This window comes from Scardinius erythrophthalmus (genome assembly GCF_964197995.2).
Source record: "Scardinius erythrophthalmus genome assembly, chromosome: 9".
Taxonomy (NCBI): Eukaryota; Metazoa; Chordata; class Actinopteri; order Cypriniformes; family Leuciscidae; genus Scardinius; species Scardinius erythrophthalmus.
In genome coordinates this window covers 5,866,172-5,883,891 of record NC_138229.1, presented here as the reverse complement: position 1 = coordinate 5,883,891, position 17,720 = coordinate 5,866,172, and the positions used below count along the sequence as shown (strand labels likewise).

Below are 17,720 nucleotides of genomic sequence, written 5' to 3'. Positions count from 1 at the left end.
TCGACTGAACAACGTGCCATAGGCCTAGCTACATACCTGGACATTCATAGCGGATAGTGCATTCAACCCATTTCTCTGCTTCTGAGATCCTTTTGCACCCCTTAGAAAGACTATTCTTTGCCAAACGAGTCGAAGCAAATTAGTTGACTGAATCATTCAAACAGGTTTTCAGCCAATTCATTGAAAAGTTCTGACTCAAAAGAATTACTCATTCACGTATCGCTATTTTGCTGTCCCATTCCAATTTTTTTTGATAAATGTATAACTTATGTCAAACTATTATACATAAAATCAATGTATCTAATACAACACCAGATTTACTGCATCCCACCTTCTCTATCATATTATAATCATACATTAATGCCATATGTTTGTCAAACTATTTAGGTAATATTAAATTCTAATTAAATATTATATTAAATAAAAAACATCACTGGCTCATAATTTTACATTCTCTGGCAGTTATTTTTTTTTTATGTTTGTAAATGCATTATATATGAGCTATCTTTAGTTAATTGCTATAAACTAATCACAATTTTAAACTGTGTTCACACACAGCGATTAAAAATGACAACCCTCACAAAATATTAATAGACATAACCTAGAACGACCAATTTTAGTTCCAGGATATGTTTTGTTCGTGAAAAGATAAAAATGAAACATGCATAATAGTTTATGAATAATCAAACCATTTCACGTAGTGATTCCACAACATCAGAAATACATACAGAAACTTTTAATTCTTTTATTTAACACACATTTAAAAAAGTGAACCACACTATACAAATGGTTTTTCAGGTAGCAGGTAACAATGCAGAGTACACGTCTACAAACCTGTCCAACTCGTTCCTTCTTGGGATGTGCAGCTAAAATTGCACCTTTTTCCTAAATGATTTCCTTTCTTCTCTTAAAACATTTCTGAAGCCCCTATTTGTTAAGATTTCAATGTATCTTTGTTCATTTTCTTCTTCATTTAAACGTTGATAGGCAATAGCATGCTTAATGTGTAGGGTTTATTTCTGATTGGGTTTTTAAAACCTGCAATGTTTTATTTTGCGAGATTAAAGCTCAAGGTCTCTGTTTGTATGTACATTTTGAATGCATTCTGTCCATATGCAGGGCAACAGTAAAGTCTATCTCTCGCACATTAACATTCACTGACGTACACACACACTCCTCTTCTGTTAGTCCTTTTCCTTTTTAAACTCTCACATTCCCATCAACACAGGCCGAACATCAAGAGGAATGATATTTATTTCCCGAGAGACAACTTAAAAAAAGTGAGAGAGAGAGAAAGAGAGAGAGAGAGAGACAGACAGTAAAGACATGGAGGAGTGAAGAAATGTTTAGGCCAAGTAGCTGTAGGTGTCCTTCTCTCCGTCCACCCGCTCCAGATATTCCTTCTCTATGAGAATGTCAATGCACTTCTGCAAAAGAGAAGACGAGCCAAAGTTAAGTATGAGCGCTATTCTGTGCCGATACAATTTTTTGGGACTTTAGCTTATTCACCGTATCCCCCGGAGTTAGATAAGTCCATACATACCCTTCTCATCTCCGTGCGTGCCTTAACTCGTCTGACGCACCCACCGCTAGCCTAGCTTAGCACAAAGACTGGAGGTAAACGGCTCCAGCTAGCATACTGCTCCCAATAAGTGACAAAATAACATTTTCCTATTTACATGTTGTGATTTGTATAGTCACAGCGTGTGCAAATAACAAGGTCACATGAGACACAGCCAGTGATTTGCTCGCAGCGCCTGAGAAGCCCTGAGGTGAGGAGCAGAGATTTCACTCAGAGTTGGAGCAAATCACTCCGCAGAAGTAACAGTGCTTCGCCTTCTGAGAATATAGTTCCCAGTATGTATACGGTTAGAAGATGGTTGTGTCTCGTGTGACCTTGTTATTCGTACACGCTGTGACTATACAAATCACAACATGTAAATAGGAAAATGTTGGCATTATCTTGTCTCTTATTGGGAGCAGTATGCTAGCTGGAGCCGTTTACCTCCAGTCTTTGTGCTAAGCTAGGCTAGCGGTGGGTGCATCAGACAGAGTTACGGCACGGAGATGAGAAGGGTATGTATGGACTCATCTAACTCTGGGGGATACGGTGAATAAGCTAAAGTCGGCGTGTTCCTTTAACCAGACTAGATTTGTAAAAGACGAATGACTGACCTTGATGACGGGGACTCTGGGTTTAAACCGTGATGAGAGCTGGTTCAGAACCTCCGCCAGGAGTTGCTGATGCTTCAGAACCTTCCTCATCTTCATGATTCTCACTATGGCCGCCTGCACAAGAGGAACACATCTTAACTTAGCATGCAATTCCCAACACACCTCACTATAATACTTGAACTATTTTTGCAATACACTTTTGGAATACCCAGAAAACCTTCTAAAGGACCTACTACAATAGTCAAAACATGTGATGCTGTATCCCACAATGCAATGCACTCGGTTTGACCTTCCATTTTTATGGAAGCTTGTTAATTGATAAAGAGACAGGTGGGAATTATAGGATTGATTTCAGTAGAACTGCACAAGGGCAAAGAGCCTTCTCTGTAAAGGGCTCCCAACTTTGGAACATGTTGCCAAATGAGTTTAAGGCAGTGTGTGAAATAAAGTCTTTTACATAGAAGGTAAAGCTTTAAAATAAACCAGAACTGCACGCATATTTAAATGTAATAAATGTTTTAATTAGTTATTCATGCCAGGGTTGGAAGCATCCTTATATAAGCAGTGTGGACAAAGATACCTGAATCAAGAGTTTCCTGTCCTCCTCAATGTTTTTATGGGTTGTTTCCTGTTCCTGTTTCTGCTCTGTCTTCATTGGCACATTAATGTTCACTCGCAGCTTTTTACTGGGAAAAAAAAGCATCAGCCATCAATATTCACAAATGCATTTAGCTTTTACCCTGCATGATTTTAAAAACACAAAATGTAAAACACTAATTATAGATCCGTAGCTGTTGTTTGCAAGATGAGATGAGCTGAGGAGACCTACTTTTTATAGCCCAGGAAGAGTTTTATGAGGGTGTCGGGTTTGAATTCCATTTCATCCACATTCGCGTTCTCGTCCTCTAAAACCTGCATAGACACACTGATGATTATATAACTGAAAACAACTGCAAATATGCTACTATAATACATATTAGCCTGTGCTGAAGTCATCATGAAATGGCATTCACAACCCATTTTACATATGTAAAATGAAGCTTTTGAAAAAAAAAAAAAAAAAAGTCTTCCATCAGAAAGTCCAATGACAATTGATTTAATAGAAGCCGTTAATTAAAGGTATAGCGGAGGATCTTTCCGAATTTTAGATAAGACCCGCCCTCTCCACTTTTTGAAAAGTTTGATTGATTCACCAGAATGATTGACAATTAGGAGGACCAATAGTATAGGTGATCCACCCGGAAGTAAAAAATCCTCCGCTATACCTTTAAAAACCAATTGTGATTTCATGATGACTTAGCAAGCATCCAATTGCTTTTTTGAATCAAGTCCAAAAAATTGCTTACCAGCAACTTGGATTTCAATAATATTTGCAGAACCTGCACCAATATGTCCTAAAAAAAAAAAATGAAAAAAGCTGTTAGTGCACCAAATTAAAAATCTGACATAGGCGTATTGTACCAAGTCCTCTTTTGTTTCCTTACTATTTTGATCTGTGTGCTGTCTGTCAGCTGCTGGACTGTATAAATGTCTTCTGTGTTATACTGCAGTAGAATGGCCATCTGGAACGTAGATGCCTGCATGGACACACAAACGGTCTGATGAATATTCATGCCCTATTTAAATAAAATATCTAAATAATTGCATTATTCAAATACAATTAATTTAATCCTACAGATGAACCACTTCCACTATTACACAAAAATACAGAAACACAACTTGGTTAGGTTAGTGCATATTTAGCAAATTTACACTACAGTTTAAATCTTTTTTTTTTTTTTTTAAGAAATGCACCAAGGATGGTAGTGGTTGGGGCATTCAAGTGACATATCGTGTCGTACCTGTAAGGTGTAGCGGTTTTTGAAGCAGTTGGTGACCAGTTCTCCTTTGGACAGGTGGTAAAGCCAGGTGAGCTTGCGGCCACTGTGTCTGCTGGCATAGAAGGCTGTGAACCTTTGGTAGCTCCTCTCCAACTGCATCAGAAGAGACAGATAATGGATTTAGAAGAACCTTGAAAAGACCAAAAACAACTGATTTACATACAAACACATTTACATTATTACCTCAGACGGCAGAGCGAAAGTGCAGGACTGCTGAAAAGGCCATGAACCCGAGCTCAACACCTGGATGCTGAAGTCCACTAGAAAACAACACAACATTCATGAGCACACATGACCATATTTGATACGGCAGCAGAGCAGAGAGAAGCTCATCCTTACAGTCTAAAGGCTCGGAGTTTGTGAGGTGCTTCTTGAACTGTTCGTTGAGGTCTTTGCTGACTCCAATGTCCTGGAACATGCGCTGGAGTTTCGATGTGTATTCAAAGCCACACGCTTGCTAAACACGACAAACCAAACAGTGTTAGACACGGTGGCATATGCAGTGAACTGAAACTACAAGAACATTCAAAAGCACAATGACACCACTAGGGCTTGGTTGAGTTGGCATTGTTAACTAAAACTATTACAGAATGTTTTTGTTCATCGAAACAATGCTGAAATAAATAGAGCATATTAAATGAAAAACCTAAAAAACAAACAAATGAAATTAAGTACTAAATTACTAAAACAGAAAAATAAATGAAAGTTAAATAGAATTTTTTTAAATAATGAATATAAATGACAAAATAACAAAAACCTACTAAAACTTAAACTGAAATAAAAATGATAATATAAAAATAAAAGCTAATATTTAAAAAATATGAATAATATTATAACAAAATATTAATACAAACTATGATTCTATATAAATAATAGTAAAATAACACTGCTTTGGATAAAAACAACTGCCAAATGCATAAATGCAAGTGTTTCTTTGGCCAAACACTGCACAATAAAATTGGTAAAACACAATAAAAATCTAGTTAAAATAAATAAACAAAACCTGTTTTTCATACAAATTTTCACTAAATAAACACAAAGTTTTTACCAATATAACAATACATAGACTAGAAAAAAATGTATACTAAATTTAAATCATGTAAATGCAGCACATGGTCTTACATGAACAATTCCGTTGACACATGAACATGAATTGTTAAATCAGACAATAAAATGATTCATTTAAACGGACCGTTTCAATGACTCATTCACAGAAATGATTCCAACTTCTGCATTTTTGCAACTGAAGAATAACTAGAGAAGCTATAAATCAAAGTACAAAATACAATATTGCATCTGGTGCTGATTTTAGGACATTTAAGCTTTATGGATGATTTTAACAGATGTTTCTGTTTTCATAAGCTGTGGAGGAAACTCTTGTACCTTTAGTTTGGAGATCATGCTCGCTTCTGCATCATCGCTGGCGCTGTTCTGATGGACCAGACGCTTGGCCAGCATCTTCGCATAGAACTTCTGGAACACGTCCTTGTCCTCAATGTACTTGAACACCACCATCTACAAATGAGGAAAAAGATCAATACAGACAAAACAAAGACATTATGTAAAAATGTTGCTCATAAAAGTGCTGTGCAAATTGTTTTGGTAATCACAAATCATCTGAGAACATAAAACGGACCACTTGATTCAGAGTGTCTTCGAGTTCTGCCTCCTCTGGGTTTTTGGAGCTGCAATATCAGACAGAGGTTCGATTAGATCTAAAAACATTCACAGTGTATCAACAGACAAAGACAGCTGAACACACACCTTTTCTTGAGCAGAGAGTCGCAGTATCTGGCCAGTAGTTCAGGAGATTTGCTGGAGGACTGAACCATCTTGGTCACAGCATTATTATTTATGAAGCGCCCACAAGCCTGAACACAGAGAAAATACATGCTTGAATGCTTTCAATATCCAAAAGCTATTAGCAAAATATAGTCTTAAAGATAGGCTTCATTGATGTGTTAGTTTCATGAGATTCACCCATTTAAAGCCCTGTCATACTTCAAGCGAACTCGAACAACAAACAGGTGTGATGTAATTTCGAACTAAATCAGGCCAAAACTACTTTATTTGGAGTTTGAAATAGCTTGCCAAAGCAAACATGCTGGTAAACACATTCGCACTACAATTGGTCCATGGCAATTACATAATAAGTGGGTGTGGCTCTGAGGCTCCGCCTTCTTTGACGTGAAAATCAATTTCTTCTGTTCAATCCGTCGAGGTCAGACACGAGTGAACACATGAACACACTTGGAGTGCTGCTTTATAGTATAAAGTTGTCATTCTAATCGAAAGCAACTGACACATTTTTCATTTTTAATACAGTAAAGAGTGCCGATTGCTGAGCTCGAGCAAACCCTATCCACGCTGCTATGATCAGATGCTTTCTTAAAGATGAAGTAAGTGATTTCTGAGAAAATCCTGTTGAAAGTGGATCAGACCGAGCAGCACAACACACTTGTAGCCAATCAGCAGTAGCGGGCGTGTCCACTCATGATGGGGAGGAGAGAGGAGAGTGAACAAGAGGGAGAATTGAAGAAAGACTGTAGAAAGAGAGATAGCTGAGAGACATTACAAAAAATAAAAGCTCAGAGGAATTTCACTGGAAAAAGAAGGGTTATGATCAGGCAAGAGTTTCAGGACCCGCTTTAATATTAGAAAAGCTTTCCAGCGCTGGAGAGACCGAAGCAAGAAAGCCTGAAAACGGATGCTGAGTTTCTGTTGTTTCTGCTCCATACGTGAGTAACATTGGTTTTTCTATGTTTCACAGATCCAAGATGTGCCGTTGTTGTAATGTTAGCTAAAGTAACAGGACAATTCTGAGTATCATTTTTTTTTTCTTCCTTGTCATTCGTTTGTCATCTTTGCTTTATTTTTCGCGAAGCATTATTTTGCTTTGCTTCAGCTATCATAAGGAGACATCCACTCTTGTATTGCGTGTTCATGCATTTTGGAGGCGGAGCAATGAAGGGAGGGGTGTGTTTGTTTGAGTTGACTTCAAATATCAACAGTGTTTCACTTACTGCACCTTTAACTGCTGTTTTCTCACTGCTATCATTTATGTTGTTTATTTTGTTATTGAGAGGAAAGTGTGGCATCGGGACGTTTAGAAACAGTATACCGCGAAAAAAAGTTCCAAAAAGAACTTCACTGTGAGTATCTGAGCCTCTAGAAAATGGATCTAAAAAGCAGTCTGTGAGAGAACAGGAAACAAGACACCAGCCAATAGACATGCAATAACTTTACCCTATCAGATTAAACTATTAATTATCTAATTCAATCTTGACTAGAGAACTAAAAGGATGGTCATACCTTGTCAAGAGCAGCCACAAAACCAGCATCATTGTTGAATGCTGACATCACCAAGGCATTGTACTTCTTGTGGACGTCCAAAATGGTCTGGACGTACATTTTGGGGTCCTTTAATAAAATGAAAAAAATTCACATTAGTTTTAAGATAAGGCCTAAAGCATGATGGTTAGTTGGTTGAGGTTAACGCTATGCCAGATTCCTCGGCTATTTTCAAGCTGAGTAACAAGTTAAAATGCTATAAAAGCACAATTAAAAAAAAAAAAAAACTTAAAATTTGCTTTAGATAAAAACTCTAAAATTAACTCAGGCTTGACTATTAATTATTGTTTTTTTTCCTCTCTCTCTCTTTCTTGTACAGCACTTTGGTCAACTTCGGTTGTTTTTAAATTGTGCTTTATAAATACACATTGTATTGTATTGTTGTATTGTATTGTAAGTTCTTCTAAAGTGTTTGCTGAAAAATATATAATTTCCTTAAAGAATTAAACCAGAACACTTTAATAAAATATGTTTGAGATACTTGTATGTCCGAAGCATGATGACCTCAGCTTTAGACGGTGTAATGTACATTGCAAACAAAGCTTCATACAGACTCACATTGAGAGCAGCCTCCCCACATTTCTCAATGGCAGCCAAGCCTTGATTATAAATGTGCGTTTCCAAAAGTTTCTTCAATTCTCCCAATCCATCTGTGATCCGTGACACAAGATTGTACATGCGACCCAGATCTACAGAGAGAAAGAATAAATTATGGTTGAGATTTTCAATCTGAAGAATGCGTGTACATTCAATGTTTTTACTGTGGTTCACACCTTCATTTTTGTCTGCGTCCAGAAGGTTCTGGAACTCTGTGTGGAAGATCTCCAGGTGTTTCTCGATGAGAACCTGCTCACACTTCCTGGCCAGCTCATCCTGTGTGCTTTCGTGGAGGTAGACCTGCACCCTCCTCTGCTCCTCCAGCAAACGAGCCTCGGCCTACAACACATACAGCACTTCAGCTTCACAATACAGCCAAACAAAGTATAACAAACAACAAAATAATTGAAAATATATTGCATATACTTGGCCAGCCCTACTGGACACCAACACCACATTTAAGTGCACAAACAGAGTGTATAAAAAAAAAAGTAAAACTATTTGTGCCTCACCTTCTTCATGTACTCAGTAACAGGATTTTGTTGCAGGAACTCAGTGCTTTCCCTCGTATAAAACCGTTCGGTGTCGGCCAGGAACTGAGTCTCAAAGTATTCCTTGTAGACAGACAGAGTCGGTCCTTTAGCGAAGGCGTCGTCCTCATTGAGACCCAACTCCACTGCGAGAGACAGAAAGAATCATCAACTGAGCAACACTTCTAAACATCTTTATCACAGACTTAAACAAGCAAGCAATGAAATCCATCATGATGCTAACTAGGGCTGCAACAACTAATCAGTAAAATTGATTATCGATAATGAAAATAATCAACAACGAATTTGATAATCGATTAGTCACGTCTGCGCGCCGTGCTCGTAAACCATCAGCCAGTTACGATCGCTTTACAGTAGTGAATAACTCATTTCTATGGACAAAACACACATTTAAAATAGCGGAGAACACAGAGTGAGCTTCTGCGGGAAAGGCACACAATCCAAGTTGTCCGAAACATGAGAATGCTTTATGAGCGCTTCAAACCAAAGCCTAAGCGTTTATCGCGTCTTGCCCTCTCGTGCTCTGACAGATGCGTGTGCGGTTTAATGCTTTTGACACACATTTTCCTCAGCGTTTAACTTAGAAAGTATGGCGAGTATTCATTTTTGCATATTCTGACAACAAGAGTCGTTAACCTTCACAGACAACGAGCGCCGGTGGGTGCACATGCGTAAAACAGAAGGAGCTCAGTAGAATAGGAGCGTAAAAATTCTGACTAAAATACACTTTTTGCTTAATTTTGGTTAGAAATTGTGTAGTCTTAAAATTCTACGTGTAACACAAGTAATCATATTTATGAGAGTGATAACAGTAAAGGCACTATTGTTGGAATAGCCCATTATTGTAATATAATTACTGTTCAGATGAGTGAATGTGTTTTCATTCCTTGTACAAGTTAACATCCTGTTATAAGCATACTGTAGTTAGTAAAAATGGATGTTCAAATGCTTGTGAGACGCGCAAAAACGACAAGAAAGTGAGTAAATGCAGAATTTATATTTTTGGATGAACGAACCATTTACAGTTTGAGGACAGTCACTTTTAAACACTTTCTTGCGATTAGAACTGTGATTGATTGAATTGATCATCTAAAGCGCATGTGCTGGAACAACGCTCCAAAAAAGTGAAAGCGCAAACATAATTTAAATCACCAGATCACATTTAGTTTTAGTTGTATGATTATTCAAAGCGTTTTAGATGGGTTATTCTTATTTGTATAGTGCATTAATAGCAGGAGAGGCGGAGCACCGGGAGAGTCAGTGCGTGTGTGTCTTGTCTAGAGATTTAACTAATGCCTACACTGAATGCGCAAGTCCATGAGAAAAAATTTTAAGTTTACTGAGTGTGTCTTGTCTAGAGATTTAACTAATGCCTACATTGAAAGCATGAGTACATGAGAAACATTTTTTCTCAGTTTCAGTGACATTGCTACATTACTATATATAATGTTGAATATAATGTATAATAATGCAACGGGGGACTATTTGTGGACCCTGATAATAATCAAATAATAATAAAGTAATAATAATAAAAAAACCTCTTTATTTTGGCTTAAAATATCCTGATAGTATCGTATCGGGAGTTCAGTATCACGATTTGTATTGAATCGTGAATATCGTTACACCCCTAATGTATAATACTTTTAAAAGATATTTCATTCGATTAATTAAAAATAATCTACAGATTAATCGATTATCAAAATAATCATTAGTTGCAGCCCTGATGTAAACGATGCCGCACCATAGGACTGGACCACTCCACTGATGAGTCTCGTGTTGATGGTTTCTCCATTCCTCTCCTTCTCTATCAGCTTCAATACTGCATTGGTGACCTAAGAACAAAGGTGCCAAAAAATACACTTATTAGTGTTAAGCGCTTTTCCTAATATATGACGTTTCCCGTTTCCAACCGTACCTGCTTATTCAGAGGCCGAAACAAACATTCCCTCCACGTCACCAGAGCGAGCTGGAAAAACACCCACACACAGACACACAGAACATTCACAAGACATACATATCATGACATCAGATGGTTTGAAATGTTGCTGCATTGCTGAAGAAAAGCAAGAAACACTCACAGAGTAGATTTCGTAGATCCCTTTCCGGCCCTCGTCACACTCCCGGCGCACCCAGTGGCGGTTGAGATAAGCACAGATCCCATTGAGCACTTTACTGGAGAACCTGTAATCCTCCCACTGCTGCGTGTAGAACTTCAGAACGCTCTCGTCCATCAGATCCTCTCCATCCTGAGGGAAACAGTCAAATATATAAGAGGCGGGATTAGCTGAGGTGACCTGATGCTAACAGACAGCAGACAAACGGCTAGTGGTGACATCAGCGGCAATCCACCTGTCACTCAAGTGGCCACGCCCTTAATTATGCAGAACTTTAAGGCTTAATATAATTTAAACAGATGAGTTCTAAAAAAAATTCACCCCCTCACAGTTGTCATGAAGGGCAAAATTAGCTATATAGACCAAAAGCACTTTTTGTACCAGGCTGTAAACATGATTTTTTTTTGCTGTAAAGTTGGGCATGTTAAAGGAGAACTCCGGTCAATTTTAACATTGAGCTCATTTTTTTGTAAATTTGGAGTGCTGTCAATACAGAGAACAACGACAAAAATCGGTGTTGCCTACACTGTGTTATCCTCTTTTTAAAATTTGCACCCTGTTGACTTCAATGGGGCAAGTTTTAAACCTGCTTTTAGCCTCTTAACATCCTTGATGTGTCATTACAAGTGCACAGCTAATGTAAATGTGATTCCTTCAGAGTGAACACGGGTGAATCTGACTGCAGTAGATGTGAAAGATATGGATAAAAATGATGTTTATTCAGCCAGCGCACATACCTGTATTTTCTTCCTGTTTTCGGTCGAAGTCCACAGTAATCGATTGTCGAGTTCACCCGCATAGGTTTAGTACCTATGATCACGTGCGTGAACTCGACAATCGATTACTATGGACTTCGACCGAAAACAGGATGTAAATACAGGTATTTGCGCTGGCTGAATAAACATAATTTTTATTAATATCTTTCACAGTTACTGGAGTCAGATTCACCCGTGATCACTCTGAAGGAATCACTCACATTGGCTGTGCACTTGTAATGACACATCAAGCATGTTAAGAGGCTAAAAGCAGGTCTAAAACTTGCCCCATTGAAGTCAACAGGGTGCAAATTTTAAAAAGAGGATAACACGGTGTAGGCAACACCGATTTTTGTCGTTGTTCTCTGTATTGACAGCACTCCAAATTTACAAAAAAAAATGAGCTCAATGTTAAAATTGACCGGAGTTCTCCTTTAACATGGGGAGTATATGGGATTGACTCTCTTTTGGAGCCTGTCTCTAGTGGCCAGTCGATGAATTGCTGTTTAAGTTACTTCCGTGTCGGATTCAAGAGAGAGACCGGAAGGTTGCCGCTTGCTCAAAACTATTATATTTTGTTTTATTTTTTAACCTTCAGTTTTGTTTTCAAAGTATCAGCACATAATGGCACTTGCGTCTATCTTCCACGAATGTACTGCAAATGCTCTAAAGACTGCTGGAGTCCATTTGTGAAATGACTTCTACATTCTCTCCGCTTGCAGTGTGTCAGTCACGCTTGTCAGGAAAGTGAGTGAGATGCACACAAACACACAGTTTTATTGAAACATACGTTATCAACAGCAGGTCACTTCGACTTTGATTTAGGACAATTGCGTTCATATCAGCAGTGAACTGTACTGGAGTTCACATGAACCGTACCCCAGACCACCATTTATCTGCGGACTCGGGTACGGTTCACAGGCGTTCACAATCATCCGAACAAACTGAACTCTGATGTCAGTCAAACCTAGTGTGAAAACACCCTAAATTAATCCAGTGTTTTTGAATTGAGATTCTTTACATTGGCTATTGTTGTAACTGGTCTATAGGTACTTCACAAAGCATCTACTTTGTTTTTTTAGGACAACAATATTTTTTAGAGTGTCTTAGTGGATTTGTAAGCTTTTCTTTAGTCAAATTCCATTAAATAAATAATAATAATCATAATCATTTAGACTTACTTTGGCCATAAACAACTGTGTAGTTCTGAATCTGAATTTTCTGGGTTAAATGCTGTGAAATTGTTTCACTGGGTGAAACAATGGATCCTAAAAGACATTTTGTTCATGGTCACTTAACAAATCAGTAAACAAATCTGAATATTTTTGGTAAATCGGTTTAAATTTTAAGTCACTGGTATGTAGTCCCAATGAAAACTTGATTTATTTTATGATATTTCACAATATTATTTTTTTCACTGTATTTTAAATCAAATAAATGCAGCCTTGCTATTAAAAAAAATCTGACAAACCCCAGTATTTTGAATGGTAGTTTATCGGACCCAAACAAAACACAACGCATCGATGTACCTTTAGTAAGTTGGTAAGGTAATTCTTTAGAAATTCCTTCAATCTCTTGTAGAGTTCCAGCCCCACGAACTGAGCTCCTCCGGGTGTCGGGGTCTTCTTCGAAGGTTTGGATGGGGGGGCACCAGCACCGCGGGCCTGATTCGACTGATGCACACTAGTGCAATAATTATACACGTGACTGAAAGACATGGGGTTAAGGCCACAACAGACACTGGACGAGTTTTTGAACCAAGCTAGAAATGACATTAAATTGCAACTGAGGATACGTGTAGAGCTCCATGTAGCGTGACTTGGCCATGCTCTGGCGGGTGTACACCTGCTGTATTCCCGCCCGCAGATCATCCCAGATCTGGTCCAGCCCGATCTGCTTCAGACCGTGAGGGGTCTGTGTCCGGTTAGACGACATCCTCTCTTCCTCTCGGCCCTGCCGCTGTGAGTCTGACGCTCCTCCTGATGTTTGATTGGTTCTTGTGCCTGTCACTCAAGAGCTACTCCTCCATAGGGTCAAGCGGTGAGAGAGGATGAAGAGGGTCGGACCCTCAGGGAACGGCGACAGACAGGAAAGAAACCTGCGAGGAACAAGGAAGAGAGATACAATTAGATACGATTAAATGCATTTCGGCAAGCGAGTCTGTCCTGTGTCCAAAAATCAGAGAAAACTAACAGAAACCTGCCAGCAGCTGAAGAATCTGCTGATAGATCTCAAATAGACACAGCAGCAGTTTTTCCTGGGACAAACATTCCTTGTATGGAATCTACTGTTCATTATATCCTGGGGTTCCCTTCTTGTATCCATGGCAACAACTCAAGGAACAGAAAAAATTCCGCTAGGAGCTCCGAGGTGCAGCCGGTGCTGTAACCAAGCAAATTACCAGCGTTCTGCCATCAGATCATGACTTACAGTGATTCACTCAGGCAGAACACCACACCTGTGGGACAGCAGAACATCTGGACTCACAATGACTTTCAATAACTTCATTACAAAACAACACCAGAACAGTTGAACGGTGATTACATTATACAGCCACTCTAATTGTTTTTGTAGCACAAAAATAATAATACATATTATGGATAATATCTTACCTATTATATATAAATACTAATATATACTAATATAGTATATATATATATATATATATATATATATATATATATACACTTTATTATTTCATCTATTAGAAAAAAAAAATTAAAATTAAATATAGCCTAATATATATAGATAATTATTGTTTTATCAATTACCTATTATATATATTTTTCTATTATTATATTATTATAATACATATTATGGATAATATCTTACTTATTATATATAAATACTAATATAGTGTATATATATATATATACACTTTATTATTTCATCTATTAGATTAAATAAATCTTTATTATTTCATCTATCATCTATTAAAATTAAATATAGCCTAATATATATAGGCTAGATAATTATTGTTTTATCAATTACCTATTATATATATTTTTTCTATTATAGGTAATAGAAAAAATAATAATTCATATATAAATATATACAAACAATTTTAAATAGTTAATTTTTAGGCAAAAGGGGTAGTTAAAATTAAATTTTCAATTATTACCCTTTCATGAAAAAATAATATTACCATTTTTATTATCTCATATATTACAGATATAATAGATAACATGTTATATATATAATTATCTAGTGTTACATCATGTTTGATTGATTGTATCATGCTGTTTGTACAGTCAAATGAAAAATTATTCAGACACCTTGCTATACTAACTAACATAAATGAACTATAGTGTCCCGCACCCACTAGTAAAAAAAATATATATAAAAAATTATATGAATAATTTTTGGTTTGACTGTATATGTGTGTGTGTATGTATATATATATATATATATATATATATATATATATATATATATATATATATGTGTGTGTGTGTGTGTGTGTGTATGTATGTATGTGTGTATATGTGTGTACACATACATATACACATACATACACACATAAATATATATGAACAATTTTAAATAGTTTTAAAAGTTAGTTAGTTTATTTTGCAATAAAAAGTATAGTTAAATCTTAATTTGCAATTACCTGTTCATGATTTTTTTTTTTATCTATTACGTCTATAATAAATGATAGTGTGTGTGTGTGTGTGTGTGTGTGTGTGTGTGTGTGTGTATATAAATAGCAATTATTACCTGTTTATGAAACTGTCAAACAAAAAAAAGCAGAAAAACATCTATGTTCTGTCCTGTTTTTCCATCTCTGAACTCTTCTGATCTCTGCTAAACTCTGATTTCTGATCTCTCCACATCTCTGCTGAACTATAACAACTCCCTCATTTTATAAAGCCTCACCTCGTGATGTTTTTGAGCCCCTGTCTACACTGAGAGTGAGCGACATGTCCAGAACTAACGTTAGCATCATTTCACTGTGAGCGATCTAGATTTGTCGGGTCACTCGTAGTGCATCAAGATGAGCTAATGAGGGCGATTCATTTGTTTCCAATTACCGCGGTGCTCCAGCTTTAAAGCAATGCTGATGTTTCCGTATACCGATCACTCCTTCCATCCAAAAATATCACAGATTTAAAAGTTGCTTCATGTGTGTGCTTCAGGCAAACACAATCTGACTGATGAGGCCTCACCTCAAAACACAGCACACATACTCCGTAAACACGTAGGGATCCGTTAATACAAGTCAGGAGAACATAAGCACACAATACAGTAGGAATTATGACATCAATATATTAGTCATCGCCTTTAACTGTGTGTGTTTGTGTTCAGGATTAAAGCTAAAGCTAACGGCTAATCTCGCGCTCTTACCATCATCCAGAAAGAACGACAAACGTACACATGAGTCTCCAACACCACTCCGGATCCCGATTAAGAATATCCCCTTTTATATCTCAGAAGCGTATGTGGCGATCTTTATTTTTACTTAGAAAATAAAAAGAACAACCCCGAAACAACGAACACAGAAAAAAACTCCGTCAGCGCGTGCTCACGGAAACACTGTCCCTCCGGAAACAGAGACACACTCCGTCAGAGTGCGCGCCGCTCGGAAACAGCGGCTGTGGTCGAAGGTTCCGCGCAACTTTTTTTCCCGTGTCATACCAATTATGCAATACTAATTATATGAATAAAATAACTGATTATTATGGACTTTGACCGCACACATGGGTTCAAACGTTCTCTATTTCAGAAGTAGTTAAATCTCACTGGACATAATTCAGTACACAACGACAATTAACTCAAAACATGTATTAGATCAGATATACATCCCAGTTTGTCATCCATTGGTCATCAATAGTAGGCTATAGCATAACTTTAATTTGAAAATAACTTTTAATTTTCACTGGCTGCTTTTTCCCACTAAAATGTGCCATGCATTATGAATGGTATCATATGATAGCCTGTATGGTAATCATAATCTATTATACATCTATCAGAGTATCATTGTAATATACTATCTGATACCATACGTGTACCATACCACCACAGTACATTTTTGAATGGATCCAAACAAAGAGTTTGATGTAGACAGACTCAAATGTTGTGAAATCAAAACTTTCACCCACACTGTAAAATTACATAGTAATCACAACATATGTTTTGACATTGCTTTACCGCATCAAAATAAGTTAAGCAAAGTTAAACACGATTCAACATTCAGTTAAAAAGTCAGTTTAATGTAATTTAAGTTGAAATGACTTAAACATCCAAGTTGATTGTACTTAAAAAAGTAAGGCAGCAACTTTTTCTTTTTCTACAGTAGAGCATTTACTGAAACAAAGCAATTTGGTGCAAGAGATCTTGACTAACATTGTAGGCAGACTTTAGATGGAAAGAAATAAAATTATAAAAAGTAAAGTATTTGTCCCTTTTCAGATTAACATGGACTATAATGATAATAATCATTGACAACACAATCAATTCCTAATGAAAGGACTATATGATAAACTGTATTGTCTCTCGTTTGCTAAAAAAATAAAAAAAATAAAATAATGTTTTTTGTTGCAAAAACAATCCAGTAGTTTATTGAGATTTGCAATGTGTTCATTATTGGAGGGTCAGTTTCTTTACAACCCTCAAGAGCATCATCTTATGAGCATTTTCAACAAAAGAACAACAGAACAAATGATTGCATTACGTTATAATAAAATAACAATGTAATTACTTAATAAATATGCAAATGTGTTCATTTAAAAGACCAAACAATGTGGTGATGCATGGAGACCATTTCAAACACATTAATTAACGAAACAACTCGAAACGTACAGAAAGCAACATTATTGTAGTGCTTTATTACAAACCAGGTTTTGTAATCTATCTGATGGTTGAATAATACTCTTGTTAGTGGATTCACATGAGCAGAGAGGGCAAACTCTTATGACACCATGTTAATAAATTGCCAGAAATCCAGAAATGCTCCATTGCCCAATTTAGGCATAGTTAAGAAATAAAAATGACTTAACCAAGCACAACGAAGACGATATTAAAAATGGTTTGTACATAAATTTGTGCTGCTGCGGCTGATTTCAAATAAGCAGTGCATTAAACTGTAAACACACACACACAAAGTAATCTGTCTCCTATATTAACATGTAAGTGCCATCAAATCTGTCTCAAAACCCATGCTTGGCCAGAAGAAACCTTGAACCTTTGAGGCACATTAAAAGACATTGGAGCAAATGAACCATTCATAATCTTTTACTACTGAACACATCTGAACTAAAACCTCTATCTAGAGTTTTCATGTTTTAAAGAGCATTCTCC

The 17,720-nt window shown here is 36.9% G+C and overlaps 1 protein-coding gene across 1 annotated transcript; it reads right to left on the bottom strand.

Annotated features, from left to right (window-relative positions):
• Positions 1 to 721: 721 nt before the first annotated feature.
• cul1a (cullin 1a) lies at positions 722 to 16,036 on the bottom strand. Its single transcript, XM_081374921.1, has 22 exons — positions 15,768 to 16,036; positions 13,219 to 13,521; positions 12,953 to 13,130; positions 10,633 to 10,800; positions 10,470 to 10,520; positions 10,296 to 10,386; positions 8,516 to 8,679; positions 8,180 to 8,342; positions 7,965 to 8,095; positions 7,368 to 7,475; positions 5,820 to 5,926; positions 5,692 to 5,740; positions 5,439 to 5,570; positions 4,395 to 4,512; positions 4,239 to 4,315; positions 4,017 to 4,148; positions 3,660 to 3,752; positions 3,522 to 3,569; positions 3,005 to 3,087; positions 2,756 to 2,861; positions 2,176 to 2,289; positions 722 to 1,427 (listed from the first exon to the last, which is right to left on the bottom strand). The coding sequence occupies exons 2-22, from the start codon at positions 13,356 to 13,358 to the stop codon at positions 1,347 to 1,349; spliced, it is 2,334 nt and encodes a 777-aa protein (XP_081231047.1). The 5' UTR covers positions 13,359 to 13,521; positions 15,768 to 16,036; the 3' UTR covers positions 722 to 1,346.
• Between the last annotated feature and the right edge of the window lie 1,684 nt (positions 16,037 to 17,720).